The sequence below is a fragment of the Papaver somniferum genome, unplaced genomic scaffold, assembly GCF_003573695.1.
Source record: "Papaver somniferum cultivar HN1 unplaced genomic scaffold, ASM357369v1 unplaced-scaffold_35, whole genome shotgun sequence".
Taxonomy (NCBI): Eukaryota; Viridiplantae; Streptophyta; class Magnoliopsida; order Ranunculales; family Papaveraceae; genus Papaver; species Papaver somniferum.
The window spans coordinates 739,234-762,370 of record NW_020645971.1 but is presented as its reverse complement, the minus strand read 5'-3'; the positions used below and the strand labels follow the sequence as shown (position 1 = coordinate 762,370).

General features: G+C 38.1%; 1 protein-coding gene across 3 annotated transcripts; it reads right to left on the bottom strand.

Annotated features, from left to right (window-relative positions):
* Positions 1-16,616: 16,616 nt before the first annotated feature.
* Positions 16,617-22,186, bottom strand: LOC113342319 (protein CHROMATIN REMODELING 35-like). Of its 3 annotated transcripts, none has more exons than XM_026586896.1 (8): positions 22,093-22,186; positions 21,855-21,953; positions 20,765-21,411; positions 20,193-20,396; positions 19,289-19,459; positions 17,107-18,890; positions 16,961-17,028; positions 16,617-16,869 (listed from the first exon to the last, which is right to left on the bottom strand). In XM_026586896.1, the coding sequence occupies exons 2-7, from the start codon at positions 21,910-21,912 to the stop codon at positions 17,025-17,027; spliced, it is 2,868 nt and encodes a 955-aa protein (XP_026442681.1). In that variant the 5' UTR covers positions 21,913-21,953; positions 22,093-22,186; the 3' UTR covers positions 16,617-16,869; positions 16,961-17,024. The 3 variants fall into 3 exon arrangements, with proteins under 3 accessions (XP_026442681.1, XP_026442683.1, XP_026442682.1); XM_026586898.1 differs by having other exon boundaries at positions 22,111-22,177; XM_026586897.1 differs by lacking the exon at positions 22,093-22,186 and having other exon boundaries at positions 21,855-22,067.
* Between the last annotated feature and the right edge of the window lie 951 nt (positions 22,187-23,137).

The window sequence follows — 23,137 nt, the reverse complement described above, 5'->3', positions numbered from 1 at the left end:
GAATTGAGTTCCCATGCTAGGATATCATGTGAGGAAATAAATAACATAGACATGGGATGAGACTTTCCTGAGTGCGGAACCTCTTGATGGATGTATATGCATCTTTTGCAGGTTCTTTCTTCAACCTCGTCAAAGTTTCAAATTCCTCCAAGTACTTTGATGATGGAATGTAGACGTGTAACTAAAGGCGCTTTGTAAGTACCCATCTTTTCAGCATGGATCTACTCTCTTCTGAAGGACATGTCATATCCTGGATCTTCCTGATTATGTGAAACTTGGTTTCTGTCCAGTGTTGAACTTATGTTCACTTTGAGAGTGATGTAGCCATAAGTATTCCGAGCGCTCCTTCAAGGTCTCTGATTGAGATGGGAGCATGAGTAGCTTCTTGTCGACTGATGCCTGCGGCTCTGAGGTTTTCAGTGGAATGATGTTGATGGCGGTGGCGGCATCGATCAACGTTCTTCCAAATTCGTTTCTTCGACTGTGGTAAGCAGTCCCCAGTCGTACATCTCTTGGTTTGTGGCTGGAGGCTCAAGAAGTATTTCCGGAATGGAATTCTTGACACAATGTGGTTCAGTGCTGTGAACATGTCTCTCTTTTGTGCCTTCGACAGATAGAGCAATTCACGTTCGACCAAGGATTGGACTGCCTCTTTGATAGGTTGTCCAGAGAGTGTAAAGGTTATGATTGCGAGAGGATTTTTGTGTACTCCTCCAGTGCCCAGTTGAATCTATTGTGGATCAACCTTCTCTTTGGTGACGTGCTTCAAAATATTGCAGTTACTTGTCGAATGATTGATAAATATATGAAGGTGACAATACCTTGGATTCTTCATGTTGGCTCTCTATGATGAGCAACAGTTTGATTGCACTATCTTGAACCCAGACTTCCAGTAACTCGATCACTCCTTCATGAGAAGTTTGAGTCTGTCCGATCATTTTCCCGTTCGTTGATGCCAGGTCGAGGTTTGTGCAAGATTGGTTATCCTTCCGTGATACTTTTGTAGGAAGAGGTGTTGGATGTCGCATGTTTGAGCAGAAGTTTTCCTTTTTCTTCCTTGAGAAAAAACGTTCATGGAAGATTGGACATCGTACTGTTTGTTGATCAGGCGTCGGCTGCTCCGAGGTTCCTCGACCTTGTAGACTTTGCTCAATAAAGCAGGTGTAGTAGTCGCTGATCGTTTTGGCTGCTTCATGAAGTTCTGAGAAAGTGTGGAACCAGAGGTTTTCCAGCAAGGCTCTGTAGACCGGGATCATTTTGTTGACGCACAAGTCTACAAGTTTTTGTTATGTGACGTTTGGGTCGTGTCAGTCCAAGGCTTGAATTCTGAACCTTTTCACATAATCATCAGGATGTTCGCTGCTCCTTCGAAACATCTTTCCATGATCAGAGAGAGTGACTTGCTCTGACACAAAGATGTATTTTCTGTAGAAAGCATTAATCATCTCTCCCAAATCGGTGATACTTCCCGGTGCGATGTTGTTGTACCAGGTGTATGCTCTGCCTGTTAGAGACTTTGAAAATTCCTTCAGACGGTAGGCATGGTTGTGCTCGTGTTCCCCCAATAATTCCAGAAACCGAGAAATATGTTTTTGAGTATTGCATGTTTCATTATAAAGAATGAATGTTGGAGCGGTATAACCTTTTGGAAGAGGAATCCTCTGTATGGAAGCAGGATATGAAGGTTGGTGAAGATGGACAGATGATGTCTTGTCTTTTCCTTGATCCTCAAAAAAGTGCTACAGGTCTTCACGAGTGATGAAACTTGCAGGTTCCATCGCTGGAGAGTCATCTGCAGCTTTGCGGAATTCTTCATCATGTACAACACGGATTGGAGAGATTTCAGGATCAGAAGTTGAAGATGTTTCGTTAGCTTTTCCTTTCTCGCGCTGAGGCTGAGTTCGTTCAGACGCAAGCTTGTTTGTGAGAGTTTTGAGATAAGCACACAACTCTTTCTATGTTGCAGCCACGTCAGTCTGAACCTTCATGAGATCAACTATGGTAGGCTGATTTCCTCTGGTTTCTTCAGGAGATCAACCGAAAAGTGGATTGTTGATGGCGCCAGTGCCGTCACTTGCAGAGGTGATCACTGGAGGATTAGTAGTGGCATGCCGGAGGAGTGGTGTTAGCAATACCATTAGAACTTGCGATGTTAGGGTTGGGTGTTAACCCAGATTGGCAGACCTAAGATCGACCATCTTTGTGAGAATTGAGGTTGTAACCGAGAGAATGATCTCCCACTGTGGTCTCCAATTTGTAGATGGGGCAAAACGATATGCTGGTTTTTACGGGATTGATGAGACGACCGTACGGACGAGACTCCTTGAACCGAGCGAAATGTTCAACCTCACACAGATGCATTTCAAGAAGGGAGTGCTTTGAATTCGAGAGATCAATCTGTAGTACTCCGGCCTAAACCAAGACAATGGTTGTTCCAGAGTAAATTCAGTCACAAGAGAGGATGGGTTGATCTGTAGGAGGGAAGCTGAGAAATTTGTGGAATCAATGGTAATCAAAGATTGTGGGTGTGTAGTGTATTCTGAATAAGATAAGTTCTGAATGATTGAAGTTGCTCAGTTGAGAGTAATTTCTCAATTGATGAGGTGTTGATCTTGTGTTGTACGTGAGATCGTTGTATATTCAATTATGATTTCAGAGACTTATTTATATTGCTGGAATTGTAGACACCATGATCCCCTGAAGTGTGACAGTTGATGGAGTCAAAGAGTGGGGAAATGGAAATCGTGTTTGAAACCAGTTGCTCATCGTGCGGAGACTTGGTCGACTTTCCATCCACTACTTTTTTAACTCCTTCAACTGATTGCACGACTTGCTCACATTCCATCGTGTGTATGAACACACGTGTCGTACACCGCCAGACCAAAACCCTAGTTGATATCCCCCCAAGTGACACGATTGATGTCTCGTGAACGTGGAGTCTGCAGGGAAGACGTGTATTTAGTCAGTTGCTGACTTCATGGGACGATGAGTCCATGTATTTGCTGAGTTGAACATAATTCTGCAAAATGTTCTGAAACTCATGAATTGAACGTGTCTATTTAGACAGAGGTGTAATTCTCACGTTGAGGTAAGAAAGTATTGCTCATTCGATGAATTGCTGAATATTGATAGTTGAACCAATATTCCTTGGTTTGAGCAAATATTGCTCATCTGAGCAAGTGTTGCTCGTCTGATGAATTATTGGCAGCATGACCGAAATAAAACATTAATTAGAATACTGGTAGTTGAACCAAGTATAATAAAATGGTGATCATGAGATCGTCGTAAAATTATTAGCGTCCGAATATGGAATTATGATCCTTGGACTCAGAAACCCTAATTTGATCAATTGATGACCGAGTGATAGTTTATTGAAAATTTAACCTTGGAATGAAGGAGGATCTGCTACATGAGACCGTGGGTCGACCATGTAGCATCCATATGCTCGCGTGAGCAAATACCAAGACCCCTTGAAGAGTTGGTGAAAAGATGATCAAATGTTGGTTCAATCATTTTTCATATAATGCTCGTCTAAGCCTTAGGTGATAAAACCTATTAATTATGGAGAGGTGAGAGACCGACCAAGGGGTCATGAAACCAACCCTGGATGGTCGTGGGATCGAATGACGATCACTTCATGAAATTCCAAAATTATTTGGAAGAGTCTTGGACCTAATACGTGCAATTGCACAAATTAGGTCAAACCATGAAAATACGTGGGACCGGCTCATTGCGAACCAAAGATCCAACCTTGGTCGGTCAAGGTAACATGATCACGTCGTCAACATGTCCGCGTCTCAGTCCTGAGAATTTTGATATTTTCTGTCATGCGTTTGAGCAACCATTTGAGAAAATACAATAAAATCAGGGTTTTGCTGAAACTGAGGAAACTTCATGAGATGAAGGAAAATAATTATAAAATTAAGGAATGATGAAGCGTGGGACCGCTGAATCCTAGGCATGGACGTCCGGCCAGTGACCACGGTCCCATGGTGCCTTTTCCTAATTTTATATTATTTTTCATGATCTTATGAAAATATCATGAAATAAAAGAATTTGTTGAAATTAAGGAGTTTCCTTGAAGTGAAGGAGTTCCATGGGATCAAGGAAGCAAATAATATTAAAATAATAAAAATAAGGGCGTGTGGGACCGGTTAGGGCATGGCCGGCCAGCTTGGGCCCGGTCCCACGAGTTTCCCTAATTTTTATGTATTTTCCGTGTATTTTTCCATGATTTGAAGGAATCTTCCTAATTTGAGAGAAATACCATGAAATCAAGGAGTTTCATGGGATGAAGGAAACCTTAAAATAATTATAATAAAATAAAGGGGCGTGTGGGACCATCTAGGGCTTGGTCGGCCGGCTGGGGCCCGGTCCCACGGGTTTCCCTAATTTTATATTATTTTTCATGTATTTGTGAAAATACCATGAGATGAAGGAGTTTTCATGAGATTAGGAAAATAATGATAATAAAATAATGAGGAACCATGAGGTGTGGGGCCGGCTGGGATCAAGGCATGGCCGGTTGGCCAACAATCACGACCCCACAATATTTTTCCAAATTTTATATTATTTCCTTCGTGCGAATGAAGCACCATGAAACTGAGGAGTTTCCTCAAACGAATGATGTTTGTTCAAATGAAAGGATTTTCATAAGATCAAGGAAAATAACAAAAAATATGATAAAATATAAAACTGGCGTGGGATTGGCCACGGCACGGCCGGCCGGTCGGCGATCCCAATCCCCTATCGCCTTGGTCAATATTATAATTATTTATTATTTTCCTTCCTATTTTGCATAGGTTCATCGTTTCGTCGTATTTTGAAATACTCGTTCGTGCGGTGATTGTTAGTGCATCATCGTTGAGTACACTTACACCATTTGAGCCGGGGCTTACTCGGAGGTGGCTCAGACGCCCGTGCGTTGAATATTTATTACTAACCCATGGATTTCTGATGGGAAGAACCATAGATTGAAGTAACGAAATATTACGAAAATATTTGAATATTTTCAGAAATTCAGTGGATGAATCCAAGAATTTTAAGAATAATTAACTGATGACTCTATACTAGCAGAGCAAGCTGTCTAGGAGCATTAATTATTCTGACATGAGCTTTCTGGAGCTTCATGTCCTTTATATAGTCAGGAAAAACTGTTGTTTGTATCCTGAAGACGTTATCGCTCTATACTAGCAGAGCAAGCTGTCTAGGAGCCGTCAATCTCGTGATTCTATATATAAATAATTACTGAAGTGTTCAGTATTCATGATATGCCGTTGTCTATCCGTGAGACTACATATCTGCTTGTACTCTGAGAGACAGTATTCTCAGTCAGAGGTTCGATGAGAGACCCGTGTCTCAATACTCGCGTCTGATTGTTGGATCAGAAGTTCGTATAATTATGGGTTTACGATTTTAGCCTTTATCGAAAATCCACCATCTACAGCCGGCTACAGAAATTGGTGGTAGTGACCGACAAAGGTACAGGTTTAACTTTAGCCATGGGTGATGTTTGCCCGACGTGACCCGTGTATTTTGTGTGTGTCACTTAATAGAGAACTTCTACACCAAGTTTAGAGATGATTCCGCCGGGGATTCCATCTGGATAGTTGCCACCACTGCTCTGCGATCGACGTTTGACTACCACATGGGTCTGATCGGAAAAGTGGTGATAGGGGGTGCAGAATGGTTACGGGAAACCCCCATGGAAAAATTGACCCAAGTGGAGTTTCCCTTGTCCAAATGGGGTATATTCACTTTTATCCTTGTGAGAGTACAAATTTTGCACTTAAGGTAGCCAAGACTCTCCCGGTAGCTACACTTGTGCAGGAGTCACGTAAGATTGTTGCTATAAAGTTTGCAGAAAGAAACAAGATGAGAAAAACACGTAACAGATCTATAACTCGAGAACTCGCTAAGAAACTTGCAGAAATTGTTCGCTAATATAGGGGTGTCAGGTTGTTGCTTATGGAAACAACAAGTTTGAGGTGAACCACCTTGGTGTACTTTTCAGTGTTGATATGAATGCAAGAACATGCTCCTGCAAGCAGTACCAAACGGATGGTATACCATGTATTCATGCCACTTCAGCGATTACCATGAAGGGGCATGTCCTGGATGACTATGTTTACGAATATTGTTCAATGAAAAACTACAGGCGTACTTATGCACAAACCTTTACTCTTCTTCAAGGGCACGGGGAATGGCTAGATGACCCCTTCGTCAGTACATTGTTCCTCCTTGAAAAAGACGATGGTACCCAAATACACCACAATCTTTTAACATCAACCTATAAGTATGATACCAAGTGTGATCATCTATGGACAAAGTCGAGACAATGCGACAACTTCATGTTCACTTGATAATGGTTCCAGTCTGAAACTGATTTACTATAGGATCAATAAAAAGTGATTAGGATTTAAATGACAAGTGTATTTACTTTTATTGTAATATAAAACAATTATAATGCGGAAGTAAAGTAAATAGTACAATACAAGATTTTGTTAAGTAGGAAACCGCAAATGCAGAAAAACCCCAGGACCTAATCCAGTTTTGAATACTCTCAGAATTAAGCCGCTATGCAAAATCTAATGTCAACTTCGTATAGTTGAGAGCAAGTATACTATCCCTAGCTACTTAGTTTCCTCAATATCCCTGCGTCGTCGACCTTTTGATCACGCATGTGAATCTCAAGACAAAAGCCACTATCTCAAGTTGCTTTACCCAGTAAAGTGTTTATGTACTCAACTCCTTTAGGTCGTATTCCAAACAGATCTGGTATGTTTTGAGTTGTTGACAAAGGTTCTTCCATTTAATCGAATAAACTCCTTTGTCGGATATGATCAATCCAAATCCGAAAGTTCAGATCTATATTCACAACTATCAAATCATAGATAACCACCAAATGATAGTTTCCGATCACTACGACTATATTACCAAATCTATCAAAGATAAATCTAATCTTAGTCGGATCTCAGCCGATCAATATGTGTGCACAAACTCACAAGAAACGAAAACTAATAAGAAAATCTTCTTCGTCCTCAAATCTTCAATTTCCTTCTTCATAACCCGCAAAATATAAATTGAATCCTCTTGTGGTCGAGCACACACAGAACAAAGTCCGTTAACAATGGATTATCACAAGATGTTTTTAGATCCAACAATGGTTCTAAAGATCTCGTCGATATTTTGATCTAGTTTGAGTGACCCTTATGTCAGAAGAGAAGTCTCTCAAGAATAATCAAACTAAGTGCAGTCAAAGTTTCAACAATCGTTATTCAATCAAATCAATAATCGAAAACTAAAATAACAATGCAATTATCTAGTTTCCCACCAACGTTACTCGTAGAGCTTCTTGATCCCACAGAAGTCTTTAAACGAGCGGTCGTAAGAGATTTCACCTGATTAGCGTACTTTCCTCTCCGGATAGACGGTTCCACCAGAAACAACACGAATGAAGCTTGCTTGGCTCTTTAGATAGTTTGCAAGAAATGAAAACTCAAGTATTTAAAGACCAAGGTTGTTTGGACAACAAAGAAATTCCAAAATCGAAAATATTCTCAAGATATTCATTAAAATACCTAATTTCATTTTTTGTATTTTCAATTAAATGTCAAATAATATTTCCAAAATCTCTCTTCGAAAATTTATATTATTAGTTTAGCACATTAACTAATAAACCTTTTCGAGAGGATATGCTTTCATTGCTGGTAATTAAAACATATATGCATGAAAATCATAATTGAATGCTTTTCAATATTTCGGTTTGGGATCATCTTGAGCATTAAGGAATATCTTTGAACAATAAATGATAAGAGTTGTACACATGTTCAAATAATGTCGATATCTAGAAGTTTCTCATCTTAGCAAATCCTAATTCCTAATTCACACACAACATGAAAAAATGTGTGAACTTTGGAAACTCGGTTTTGCTCTTGGGACCGGTTATACCATCACTCCCAATATAGGTTATGACAGTTATACCATGCTTCCCAATGTAGGTTGTGATCGGTTACACCTTGCTTCCCAATGTAGCTTGTGACCGATTACACCTTACTTCCCAATGTAGCTTGTGACCGGTTACACCTTACTTACCAATGTAGCTTGTGACTGATTACACCTTGCTTTCCAAATTATCCTGTGACCGGTTACAACTTGCTACACACTATAGGATATGACCGGTTATACCTTGATTCTCAACATAAGTTGATATAGGTTCTACCTTGTCATCTTGTATTAGTCATCCAAATATATTCAATGAAGAACCGTACCAACAAACTTATGATTTCCTTTTCAGTTATGAAACAAGTTCATACATTTACTTCCTTAAACCAATGTAAATACATATTTTTCTAGGATGAAATTACACATATATCCTTAACATAATCAAGTAACTAAATACATATACTTATGTTGATGTCGTATTTACGAAGTTCAACAGATAAGCGTTATACTTCGTAATTCAATGTAACTCATTGATACTTCGATCATAATGCTATCACCAAGTCTAATCACTAGAGTATTTCTAAATATAGCTTTGCATGTTATGTTTTCAATATAAAGCGATTTGAAAGATAGTTAGGAATGAAAACAATTCAAGTCAGTATTACCAACCTCAAGCGGAAGGATGATGTCTTCGTTGCAGTCGTTCCTTCTTCACATTCTTCAGGTCTTCAGAGTAATACTTGTATGTCTCAACGTTCCTATACTTTCTAGTCTAACCTAAATGAAGTTGACTCTAGTAATTAATCAAGCGACTCTAGATGAGTTTTGATACTAAAATATGACAACCAAACTTGACATACCAATGCTTGGTGGGTTCAACAGAACTATGATCTAACACGCTTAGTTGGAAGAATCCGGGCGGTTGGCCTAAGAAAAGGAGAAAAGAGTCGCAATAGTTACTTGTGAGACATTCCGTAGGGGGTACTAACTATCATTTTTACGGTCGTAATAAGACCGGATGTCAAAATCCCCCAGCCCCTCAGTGTTTTCTCCGCTAGTCGATCCTAAGTGGATTATGCGGTTATGTTCGATTTGTGCAGTAAATATATTGAAGATCCAGTTTTTCTTGTAGGCTCCCTTAGTATATTATGTTGTTCTGTTCGGTTTTAATTTGTTTAGTAAATATAACCACTTATTTTTTGTAGGGCTATCTAAGTGGATAACGCAGTTCTGTATCTTCAGTTGGATTTGTATAGTTAATGTGATGAAAGATCCACTTATTTTTTGGAAGGCGCAATTGGGGGATACTCTCACAAATTGGGGGATACTCAAAAAATAATAAAAAAAATATATTATGAAGTAATTTAGGAACCCCTTATCCAAATAATTTTTATAATGGCTAAATTATCCTTAGGTATCCCCCAAATGTATTAACAATCGGCAATAAAAAAATATTACCCGATAATACGGACTAGCACAGTCGGTATTGATTTCATCAACAAAACAATACCGATTGTAACAGTCAGTACTGCATTCATGTGAAAAACAATGTCGACTCACTTCACCAGATGGATTTTCACATTATCGATTTGTTTAATCTGAATTCAAATTCAATCCTTGAAAAAGTGCACCCAAGTTTTGTTTTAAGTGAAAGTAATGTTTTGCATTGAATAATAACTGGACCGACTAGCATGATTTATAAGGGGATACCACTATTAGCAGGATGATACCAATTCAGCGATCCGACGGTCAGGATCTGTTAATATTTATTTGTCCTATATGGATTGGTACCACCCCAAGTAATACTGGTATCCCCTTTATAAATCGTGCTGACTAGTAGCAGGCAATTCCGTATAGAATGCTTTCTTGATTTGATTATAACATCAACAAGATCAATGTCTCCAATTATTTTCAATTTCTTCTGTGCTTGTTTCATATCCCATGATATCGAGTCAACCGCTGTGAAACCTGAAACAGATTTCATGGCCTTTAGTTTGTATTTCTCATCACTAATATCCATCTTCACTACCATCATTTTCCTTTATTACAAAAAACGAAAAGAACACAAGTTAGATTCACATTAAAATTGGATTACTGATGATCTCGTTAGCATGTGAAGACGATACTTCAATGAATGAATAAGTAGACAGATATGGATTTGCATAATTAATTACCTTTATTGTTGTTCTAGGATTATTTTTTTGCTGATTATGGTCTTGCAAGGGTACTTTGGTCGTGGTTGATGATGCAAGGAGGGAAGTATATCAAAGGAATGTATAGCTCTGATGATGAATTTACTTAATTAAAAATGTACAATTGGGGATACCAAATTAAGAATGTCCCCTTAGCCAAATTTTAGCCCCATATAGCGGTGAGTATCCCACAATTTATGAGAGTATCTCCCAATTATGCCTTCTTTTTTTATAGGTCCCTAAATGGATAAAACAGTCCTGTAACTTCTGTTGGTTTTATGTAGTACATAAAATGAAGGATGCAATAATTTTTATATAGGCATTAACAATAAAAGTTATTTGTATGACCAAGGAAGGATCCCATGTTTATGTCTTTTTGTTATAAAATCGTTTGTTTTGCAACATTCTGTTTTTATATTTTTCATGTATAATTTTTCTCCTATGAATTTGTATTTGTGATTTGGACATTATGTTTTTGCAACCATTATAGGTTATTTTTCAATCCAGTGATGCCGCATCTCCTCACCTGTTTGGGTCTAAGCACAAGTACGGATGGTATTCATTCTTCTTCTTCTTCCAAATAACCCTTATTAATAAATCAATAATCACTAATTAACCATTACACTAACTTATTTTACAAGGGTAAATTTAGTATTAACAGAAATACTAGATAAGGGATGATTTAGGTTTACTTCATAATAACCTATTAAAATTGAAATGATGGTCCCCGATGAAAAAGGGTTGGTGCCGAAAAAATTGTTCTAAATGAGTACCTGGCTACATTGAAGTTCTCCAAATTGGATGTTTGAAATTCCATATGCGAGAATCAATTGGGTTCAGAACCAAGATAAAGGAACAAACAGATTTAGTGAATAAGAATCAAGCTTTTTATTGCAGAAAATCTGCACACTGATGCCATCAATATATGCACGCAGCATTGCAACTTACAATTAAGACAATCAGTACCTGCAAAATATGCCTCCTTAGGTTAACTAGGGGTTCACTAGAAGAAAAGTGCTATTGATAGAGTTGCTTCTAAACCATAACTAACGTATGTTGCAGCACCAACACCTTACTCTCTTCTTTCTTTATTTAGTATTTCCTTGTTTCCTTAGATAGGCAGTTGCCTTTAATTCATCTAGCTTAGATATTAAGTATTGTTGTTGCCTTAATTACTGCAACTTGAGTAACAAGTCAATCTAGATATAAATACCAGCTCAGTTACGTACTGGATTATTAATCAAAAAAACCTAAACTCAAGTTATTTTACTCTTCTTTCTTTTCTTTCGATATTTTTGATTACTGTTCTTACAATTTTTCTTGGTTCTTCACACAAGTTATTAAGCTTATTGTCTAGAACCCTAATATCTAGATCAGGGCAGGTTGATTTTTACTCAAAATTCAAGCAATTTTTTTTTCTTATGTTGTTCACCATGACTATCACAGACGAGGTCAATAAAATTACAACTATGATTACCGGCCTCAACACAACAGTCAATGATTTCCTGAAAGTTCTTACTGAGACTCAAGAAGCTGATGACGCACATAAAACAACTTCGATGGATGCTTTATTTACTAAGATACAAGATTCAAACGACACAAGTATTACTACATTGTTGGATGCTCAGAGGAAAGACATGGTTGTTCTAATACGCGCAAATAGGCAGGACACAGTTGTGCTTACTGAAAATATTACCAGGAATATGACATCAATTCTCTTAGCGCGTTTTCCTCTTAATTCTTCCCCTTCTGGTTTCAATGGTTTTCATAATACCAATGGTAACAATGGTAATCATACTACCAATATTGGTACCAATGGTTTCCATAACAATAATATTGGTTCTACTTCAGATAATACTTCAGGCATTCGAGCAGCATCGATTAATCTTAAATTTTCAAGCTTTAATGGCACGGATCCAACAGGATGGATTTTTCAAGCTGACCAATATTTTCTTTTGCACAACATCGCTGAAGCTCTCAAAATTTCTCTCGCTACTGCTCACTTTAAAGGTGAAGCTAATGCCTGGTATAGATGGATCCAAAGTAAGTTAATTAATCCAACTTGGTTGCACTTTTGTTCTCTTCTTTGTGATCGTTTGCTGATAAGAAGTTTGTCAATCCACGTATGGCTTTATCTTCAATGTCACAAAAAGGATCCGTACATGACCATATTATGGAATTTGAGCAAATTTTGAACTTTGTTATTGATTTGCCTGAAGACTATATTATTGATCTCTTTATTAAATCTTTGAAACCTGAGATACGATCTGTTATAGAAGTGCTTGAACCTCCAACCTTAGCTATGGCCTTCAAGAAATCTTTAAAACAAGAAGATGTTCTTCTTACAACTTCTTTTTATAGGACTGTTGCTAGACCTAACTCTTTTAGGCAGGCGCTTAATGATGTACAACTTAAGAAGAGTACAATTCCTCTTGGAGCTAAAAGATTATCCTTAGATGAGCAAAGAGAAAAACGAGACAAAGGTTTATGCTTTAATTGTGACCAGCTTTACACACCTGGTCACATGTGTGCTAAACCAAGATTGTTACTTTTGGATATGGCTCCAGCCAAGGATGAGATTAACAATGTTATTGAAGAAGATGATGATATGCAGGTTATGCAAGAGATTCACCATGAAGCTGCAATCCCTACAGACTCTGAAATTTCTCTTCACTCTCTTATGGGATCTTCTTTTCTTAATACTATGAGAGTCATAGGCTATCTTCAAGGAGAACCTCTTACAGTCCTCATTGACTCGGGATCAAGTCATAGTTTTTTACATCCATCTATTGCTAAGAAGCATGGTTTTTTTAATCAATCTAGTGGTGCTGCCTTACAAGTTATGGTTGGTAATGGGGGTTTTCTTGAAACTCAGGGTTCTTGTATAGATATCTCTCTTCAGTTACAAGATTTTAAATTCACTACTGATTTCTTTCTCTTGCCTGTTAGTGGATGCGATGTTGTTCTTGGTGTTCAATGCCTACAAACTTTGGGTCAAATTATGTGGGATTTTAAGAAACTTCATATGAGATTTCAGTTCAATAATGAAGATTATTTGTTGATTGGAAATTCTTCCACTTCAGTTATGCTGTTGAACGGTTCTCCACTGCAGAAATTATTGGATTGTACACACAATGGTTTTCTTCTTCAGCTTACTCCTAATTTGTCAACAACATCTTCTGATAAGGTACCTACTGAAGTTTCAGAACTACTTTTGCGTTATTCAGATATTTTTGAGCCTCCTACATCTTTACTACCCTCTAGAGCTCATGATCATCGCATACCTTTGCTTCCTAACACTGCATCAATAAATGTTAGACCATACAAATATCCACACTTCCAAAAAGCTGAGATTGAGAAAATTGTGTCTGAACTTAAACAAGCTGGTTTCATTCGTCAAAGCTCTAGCCCTTATTCTTCCCATGTGTAATTAGTTAGAAAAAAGGATTCTAGTTGGCGTATGTGTGTTGATTACCGAGCACTTAACAAAGTTACTGTGAAAGACAAATTTCCAATTCCAGTTGTTGATGAGTTAATTGATGAGCTGAATGGAGCTACAATTTTTTCAAAGGTGGATTTGCGTTTTGGTTTTCATCAAATCAGATTGTTTGATGCAGATATTCATAAAACAGCCTTCAGAACACATGATGGACACTATGAATTCTTAGTAATGCCATTTGGTCTATCAAATGCACCAGCAACATTCCAGAGTTTGATGAATGATGTGTTTCGACCTTACCTTCGAAAATTCGTCTTGGCATTCTTCGATGACATATTGATTTACAGTAAATCCTTGTCTGAACATCTTAATCATTTAGAAATTGTGTTTGATCTACTTCGAGCACACAAGTTATATCTAAAAGAGTCTAAGTGTGACTTTGCAAAGTCATCCATTGGATATCTTGGCCACACGGTTTCAGCTGAAGGTGTTGTTGTGGAAGAAGATAAGATTTCAAGCATTAAGAATTGGCATATTCCTTCTACAAAAGATCTTAGAGGCTTCTTAGGATTAGCAGGATACTATCGCAAATTTGTGAAAGATTATGGAAAAATTTGTTCCCCACTCACTAAGTTGTTACAACAAGATGCTTTCAAATGGTCTGAGCAAGCTACGACAACATTTAATCAGCTCAAGTCTGCTTTAACAAGTACTCCGATTTTAGCATTACCAGATTTTACAAAAGAATTTTGTTTAGAGTGTGATGCTTCTGGTAATGGATTGGGTGCAGTCTTAATGCAGTCTAACAAACTTGTTGCTTATTACAGCAAACCCTTATCAGGTAAAAATCTGAATCTATCAGTCTATGATAAAGAGATGCTTGCTATTGTCTCTACAGTAAACAAATGGAGACCTTATTTGCTTGGGAGGCATTTCAAAATCTACACAGATCATAGAAGTCTTAAATATTTCCTTGAGCAAAGATTGTCTTCTCTTGAGCAACAAAAATGGTTGTCTAAAGTGTTGGGTTATGATTATGAAATCATCTATAAATGTGGAGCTGCAAATAGAGCTGCAGATGCTTTATCAAGAATGGCTAACCCTCAACTTTTATCCATAAGAATGGCTAAGCCTCAACTTTTATCCATCTCTACTCCCATTTTTTCTGGAATCAATGAAATTATACAAGAATGCCATGCATATGCTGTCTTAGGAGCTCTTATTCAAAATTTATGCCAAAATTCAAGTTATAAATGTAATTACTCTTATGTTGATGGAGTTTTACGCTTCAAGGGTCATGTTGTTGTGGTATCTACTTCTGAGTGGTGTACTAAACTACTTCATGAGTTTCATTCAACTCCAGTAGGTGGACATTCTGGCTATTTGAGAACTTATAAACGTCTTCAGCAAAACTTTTATTGGAAATGTATGAAATCTTCCATCAAGACATTTATACAGCATTGTGATGTTTGCCAGCGTATAAATATGAAGCTTCAGCTCCTCCTAGACTACTACATCCATTATCTATCCCTACTGATGTCTGGATTGATATCTCTATGGATTTTATTGATGGTTTTCCATTATCAAATAGGAAGAACTCCATATTGGTGGTTGTGGATCGTCTAAGTATGCTCACTTTATAGCATTATCACACCCTTACTCTGCTTCCACCATTGCTGAAATCTTTATCCAGGAAATTGTTCGTCTTCATGGTATGCCTAAAACAATAACTAGTGATCGAGATCCTATCTTCATGAGTAATTTTTGGGAGACATTCTTTACTCTGCAAGACACTTAACTTTGTAGAAGTTCAGCCTATCATCCTCAAACCGATGGCCAAACTGAGGTAACTTACAGAACTATAGAATGTTATCTACGATGCTTTACTGGAATTAGACAAACAGATTGGTCTAAATGGCTTGCATGGGCTGAATGGTGGTATAACACCAGTTATCATTCAGTCATAGAAATGACTCCTTATCAAGCTTTGTACTGTCGTGCTCCACCAACAATTTCATCTTATCAACCTGGTACAACTCTGGTGCATGCCGTGGATGAATTGACAAGAGCTAGAGGTCATATTCTGAGAATTCTTTACTCTAACTTACATGATGCTCAAGCTAGGATGAAAAATTATGCAGACAAGCATAAAACTGAACGTTCTTCTGTTGTTAACGATTGGATTTTTCTTCGTCTCCAACCTTATCGCCAGACAACAGTTCGTGACATGTCTTTTTCTAAACTATCTCCAAAACTTTATGGACCATTTCGTATTATTGAGAAAATTGGTACGGTGGCTTACAGATTAGAATTACCAATCACTAGGCGCATACATCCAGTCTTCCATGTTTCTCAGTTAAAATTAAAACTTGGCTCTTCAACTATTGTCAATGCTGATCTACCAACTACCGTGGATTATGAAAAATGGGAACCTGAAAAGATACTGGATCGTAAGATATTCAAGAAGGGCAATGCTGCTGGTACTAGATGGCTTATCAAGTGGAAAGATCGATCAACTGATGATGCAACTTCCTGCTGGTACTAGATGGCTTATCAAGTGGAAAGATCGATCAACTGATGATGCAACTTGGGAAGATGCAGATGAACTTATCATTCGTTTTCCAGACTTTCAGACTTGAGGACAAGTCGTTTTTCAGGCGGGATGGAATGTTGCAGCACCACCACCTTACTCTCTTCTTTCTTTATTTAGTATTTCCTTGTTTCCTTAGATAGGCAGTTGCCTTTAATTCATCTAGCTTAGTTATTAAGTATTGTTGTTTCCTTAATTACTGCAACTTGAGTAACAAGTCAAGCTAGATATAAATACTAGCTTAGTTACGTACTGGATTATTAATCAAAAAAACCTAAACTCAAGTTATTTTACTTTTCTTTCGATATTTTTGATTACTGTTCTTACAATTTTTCTTGGTTCTTCACACAAGTTATTAAGCTTATTGGTCTAGAACCCTAATAAGGTCTTTCTAATTGGACATCCAAACCTAATAGACTTTCTGTAAACCTTCAAAATGGGTGCAGTATAGTTTTCAGAACAACACTGTTCACTATCTAAACAGATGTGCGACAAAAAAGAAACTACTTCAAACTTAATAACATCCGGCTTATCCTATCATTCATTGTTCTTTTTGGCCATCTTCCTCTTAATCCAATTTCATTTACATATGAGGAAATTCCCAGGAAACAGCTAAAGTTTTTGTGTATGTGCTAAAGAGATCCATGGGGACCATGACATACAAACCCCTTAACAGTAACTATAAGCAAAACCCCCAGTAAGCCCTGCAAAAGGAAGGGGAAACTAGGTAACACAATCACTAGTATTGTTTCACCCAGAAAAATAATTTTGTAACATTTATATACCAAAACTGACCTCCATAGCACAACATCTTCAACCATATTGTAAGAAAACAGCTCCACCCTGGCCTTAAGAAGGTTCACCTGAAATTCATAGAGAAGATGATGACCCTATTTATTTAGTAAAAAGATACTCGGAGGACATAGAGGAGCTCCACTGACCTTCTGTACAAAGCTTTCACATCTTCACCAAAGGAACAGCTATTCCAGAACGCATCACCCAAGTCCTTTTTATCAACTTCTTCCATTGAAAAGTCATGGTAACCACATATCTCACTCCACTCAAACCACATCTTCGAAATTAACTCCTTCCTGAAGCATATATCGTGGTCTTCCTCCTCGGGTGAGTCTGCTGCAACCAACCTATAAGCATACACTTTTTTTGTTTGACCAGGTCGAAATGCACGACCAATAGCCTGTCGAGTAATTGAGGGATTGAGATGAATGTCTAAAATCAGTAAGCGAGATGCCCCGACAAGAGAGATTCCCTCCCCACATGCCTTTATGGAGCCAAAGAAGACTTTTGCATCTTGTGAAGTGTTGAAACGATCCATTGACAATTCTCTCTGGTCTTGACTAGAGTCGCCCGAAATGCAAAAGATTTCCTTCCCAAGGCTCCAACCCTTAGTTTGCACCACTAGCCTTTCCAAAAATTTAAGTGGAAGGCGATATTGACTGAAAACTAGCAGCTTTTCCTCAGCAGATTCACAAAGCCCCAAAATAGTCAAGAAAAACTTTGCTTTGACACCGTCGGCAACATCTAGTTTGCTAAGTAGCTCATCAATCTTAGCTTCATTAATCTGTCCTCTGTCTCCGGTGGCATAACTCTCAGAGAATTCTTTCAACTGAGGGTGCACATATACTGCACTCCCCATGGAACTTCTCTTGAAGTACTCCAATTTTTTCAATTTTTGCACTGCAAGTTTCTGATTGGCGCTGAGAGTGAGAACTACAGTCAGATCTACGAGACCTGGAAGTTCATCAAGAAAATCACCTTTATAGTAGTGTAAAACCTTGCTTGTCATCTCTCGTAAGTCTTGTATCACTGTGACTTTCCTTCGGAAATCTTGGTCATTTTCTAGGGTCTCTTCAACTAAGTCATAGAACAGTGTGCCTGCTCCCCCACTCTTATTAATCTGCTTTCTGGGACCAATTTGAACCCTGCTCATTACCCTTCTCACAGCAGCCTTCGATGTATCTAGCTTCATAAATTTGGGACGCACAAGATTCAAAATGTTAAAAACTTCTTTCACGTGATTCTGAAATAAGGTGCCAGATAATACTACCTTCCGAGGAGTTTGAACCTGTGAAAGAGAATAGAGCAGATCTGTGCTCTCGTTCCTAGGTGTATGACCCTCATCCAGAATAAGTAAAGTAGGAACCTTAAGGAGTATCTCATGGCAGGCTGCTGCAGCAGTGCTGCTTGTACTATTGGATATGATGATTGCAAATTGTTGATATCCAACAAACATGATTCCTCTGCGTTCCACCCATTGTTTTAAGACAGCCAACTGTTCTGCTCGACTATCTACTTTTGAACTATACAAGTCATACAAGGGGATATCTTCAACCTGCCATCTTTTAAACTCCCTCTTCCAAGTACCCAGGATTCCTTTGGGTAACACTACAAGTGGTCTGGCATCAGGGTATTTGGCCAGGAAGCTTTGCAAAAAGCTTATAACCATAAATGTCTTTCCTGATCCTGGCGCGTGTGCCAAAATGCAACCACCTGGACTATCGCATACTAAATTCCCAAGCAAGAAGTTGAAACCTTCAAGTTGATGAGGCTTCATTTGCTTCATGTGCCTTGGATGCACGGATATGTCAGCTACACCAAAATCTTGATCCATTAAATTCTGAACAGTAAGCTTGGATCCTTCAACTTGTTTGCCATCCTTCACATTACGAGACTGAGACATGTAACTATATCTGGTAGTCTTTGGTCCCTGGATGAAAAGAGGAAAGATATAAGCAAAGTGTGTATGTTATCCAGAAAAGAACTGGCAGTACTTACATCGTGTCAGGACCATTAACAAACAAATAAAAGCTAGGGGACACGACTCTGTTAATTATAGTTTTATTGTGTTTGTTTTGTTGCTAAGGTGATCCGCAGGTATATTGGCTTTGATCCTTTTTTGAGGTTTTATTTTTAGTTGTGACTCCTAGATTGTGGGAGTCACTTCTCTTTTGCTATCAGTGAAAGATTTTGTTTGATCGAGCAAAAAAAAAAGTTATCGATGAACGAGGTAGCTAAAATAATTGATATTAAGCAAAAGATTAGCGAACCCATGAGCAATTTAAGCTAAATCATGAGAGAATTACAGGCAGCAGTGCAGATACATACCTTTCCCCACTGGAAGTCAATTATTTGTTCAATGCGTTTTTCAACCACTCCACATATCCTACAAAAATACCCCAGATCATCCTTGAGAATAAAAGAGTGTTCACATTCTTCTTCTCCCTCCTCTTCTGCCGCAGTATGTTCAATAGCAGTACTCAGGGGCAAGGAAGAATCCTATCGAAAGAAGGCAACATAAAAGTATATTATATTTCCAATATGATCGGTACAAGTTTTACAAATTTTATTTAACCCTTGCCTAAATAGAGCCTCCACGTTCTGCTCACCTAAAGACTGTCAGACTTTAGGAAATCAACAGGTCCAATACTCAAGTGAAATCAACAGGAGAATTTGCAAATATCTAGTTGAACATGCTGGTAAATTAATTATTATGATCCACCAATAGTCAAACTCATGTAGGTGCCTTATAAGTAATCCACCACCAAATAGACTGAATGGAACTTAGGTTTCTCCCGATACTCATATAGGTGCCATACACCAACCATATCAAAGTGCTGATGGAACCACAACGCAGCATTCAAAGTGAGGCAAAAAATGGAAGGGTAGTTCTCATGAAAGGGAGGGAGGAGACAGCCATGATTTACCACATGTGGTCTTGCACAATTAGTCGGGGTTCAGAGACTAGTAGCTACCGGAGCACAGTACCAGACACAACAAGCAACAAAAGGAAAGGCTAGGCTTCGTTCTACGACTACCGCCATGGAAAAAGATGTGAGATGCAATATTCCGAGCTGGAGAGTAAAGAAGCTTACCTTTTCATCTCAAGTCACCAAAAGTTATGATATAATCGTCTCAATGGGAATGCTCTAAAGTGAAGTTAGATTAACAAATGAGACAGATAATGCTAGATATAAAAGCTGCTATTTTAATATTTAATAACAAGAAGTACCTTGGAACACTCTATTGCTAAAGACATCTCCTTCCATATCTCTCCTAGCCCATCATCTTCACCGCTATGACCACTCCTCTGAGAGCTGCTCATTAGATCATCTTGAACACCAACGTATACACCTTTTGATTTCTCAATTGGTGTTTCGCCACAATTACCTCGATCCCCTTCTTTCTCAACTTTTCTATTTCGCTGATCACTTCCCTGAATATAATCATGATAGCACTCATCATTTTTCAGTTAAGGACACTGTTTTGTCCCTTACCTTTCCCACTGCACTAATGGACAAGTCCAGCTAGTGAAAAGTAATGAGAAAAGGTAATAGGTAATCTACAGAAAACTAGAAACCTTGTGGTTGATACTACTTGTTTTTCATAGAACAAAAATGAGCTGTATTGCTTTCATCGTAAGGCTTGAAAACCCGTAAGCAGACAGTAGGAAAAGAATTTATGACAATACACAATTTCAATACCTTAAAATAAATTCTACTTTCATGGATCATAAGATGCTAATTGCAGGCAAAAAATGCAGAAAAATCAGGTATGCCAACTCAAAACTACTAAAACACTTACAAGTACATCTTTTGCTGGGTTTTCGCCATCTGGCTTCTTCAAAAAGATAGACTGGGAGTCGTAATGAGGCTTTTTCTGTGCTCCAACAGGTTCAATCCCTTGATTATCACTTTGAGTGGTGGAATTCCTTCCGTGCTCTTGTTTTGCATGGTATCGAGTCTGGATTTGCGATCCTACTTGTTGTTCAGTACTAGACATCTGAAGGCAACGGTGATTGGGATCATGGCTGTAATCAGGCTTCTGTACAATCTGGTCTCCATTTTCTGCATCTGTGCAAAACGTTACCAGTGCATTATTACTTCTTGGCATGAGGAAAATACCCCGACTGCTGTGCGTTTGCGTTCTTTCAGCACAAATAGCTGCTGGAACATCAACCTCGTTTTCACTATCCAAATCAATAGTGCTTTGACATGCCAAGTTAATGTTTCCATCTAAGCCACTTATTGGAGATTCTGCCGCAGATTTTACAGTATGACCAAAATATATCTCCTGAAGAGGACTGAATAACTCCCTTTTCCTAGCAAGGAGAGCTTCAATATCCTTTGTGACACTACCATATCTATCTTTATCCAATTCTTCCTTCAAATTCGGTATTGAGAATGGGTCAGAATGATCAACAGCATCAGTTTTTCTTCTTGAACCTTTATCTGTTTGATCAGCAAAACCATAAAAATGAAAACAATGAGAATCCACAAACATAAAGTTTGAGAAATATATCACAGAGAAAATCTTTTTGAAAAGTGGGTAATGACAATTGCCGAGGCATCTAAGAAGGTTAACTGAGACTAACTAAGTACACATTCAGTAATTTCTGTAACTTGTAAACTAATCCTGACCCATATACATTAATGGTATACAAGTAGCCTCCGGGGTGTTTATTCATTAGCAAACACGTTAAAAAATTAACTCATTTCAACTTTCAAGCCGCATTCGAAGTTGATAACCTACATGTGCATATGAAATTTTCATGGTGTAGCAACACAACACCGAAATCACAACATACTAAAAATAAAACCCCAAACATTCCTATTTCTAGTAATAAATGAACATTTTCATTCTGAAAACACCCCAACCTAGCAAAAACGCTTACCATTAGAGCTGGATTGGTGAAATCTTCTTTTAAGAGAAGTAGTCTGGCTTGATTTCATATCAGCTTGTACAAAACAGAGCTTCCTCTCTGAGATAATCACTGCTAGAAACACAATAAAAAGAGCAAGAAAATGAAAATGTATGAGGTTCAGACTTCAAAACTGTAGTAGAGAAATTACAAGCCCTGGAATCATTAGTAGAATGTCCAAGAGACTGAAAGAGAGGGAGAGAGAGGAGACCCTTATTTGTAATTGTACCACGGAGAGAGAGCCACCTCAAAACCCTAACTTTGAAGTGTGTGAGAAAATGCTATTTTGATTCTTCCATATAAACGTCTACTAAAGCAAGAGTCGGAGGACACTGAGATATCAAAACGACTATTTGTGGCAAATGACAGGTGGAAAGACAGCAGGAAGAGAGGGAAGGTGTTTTTGTTTGGGCATGGGAATGTGGGGCAGGACACAATAAATGTGGGAAGATGTTACTTGTTGCACTCATGCTTGATATGGGCAAACATTACAATTGTAATTATCCCAAGCTCTGTTATTTTTTGGACTAGAAAAGGCAAACAGGTAGAGCAACATAAAAATACAGCAAAACCCAAACCAAACCAACTTGGATGGCCCCAGAGAATAACACACTAAAGATTAACATTGATGCGGCTTGGGACTCAGCTATAATCCCATTTAGCTTTGCCTTAATTTTGAGAAATGTTGTAGGAACCTTTGAAGGAGGCAGAGCAGGACCATCAATCGCACCAGACCCACAAGAAGCAGAAACAGTAGGAGTGTTCCAGGCAGCATTATGGGCAAAAGAAAAAAAACATCGAAAATTTCAGCATCGAAGGGGATTGCAAAAGCTTGTTCAACTACTTACAAGGCAAGAATTCTGAGGTCTTTTGGAGAAGCAAGGCTCTTTTAGATGAAGCTTCTATATTAACTAGAGATTTCCATAAGTTTTTGGGTTTTCATTTTGTACCTAGACTAGGAAATGAAGCAGCAGATGTTCTTGCTAAACATGCTAAAACTTTAATTTCTTTTTTATTTTATTTTTTGATGCAAACACATAAATTTTTTATTAATCTGGAGAATAAGTGTTGTCTAACAATAGAAGGTTCTCAAAACACTAGGAGGCTTATCATGTCAAACCTGTGTGACATTAAACTTCCTACTGAACTTAGCGAGTTCATCAGCAGGTTTATTACATTTCCTATGAATAAAACGACATTTCCAATCGGAAAAAACCCTTCATAATGTGAATTGCATCGTACAACTTGCAGTAGAT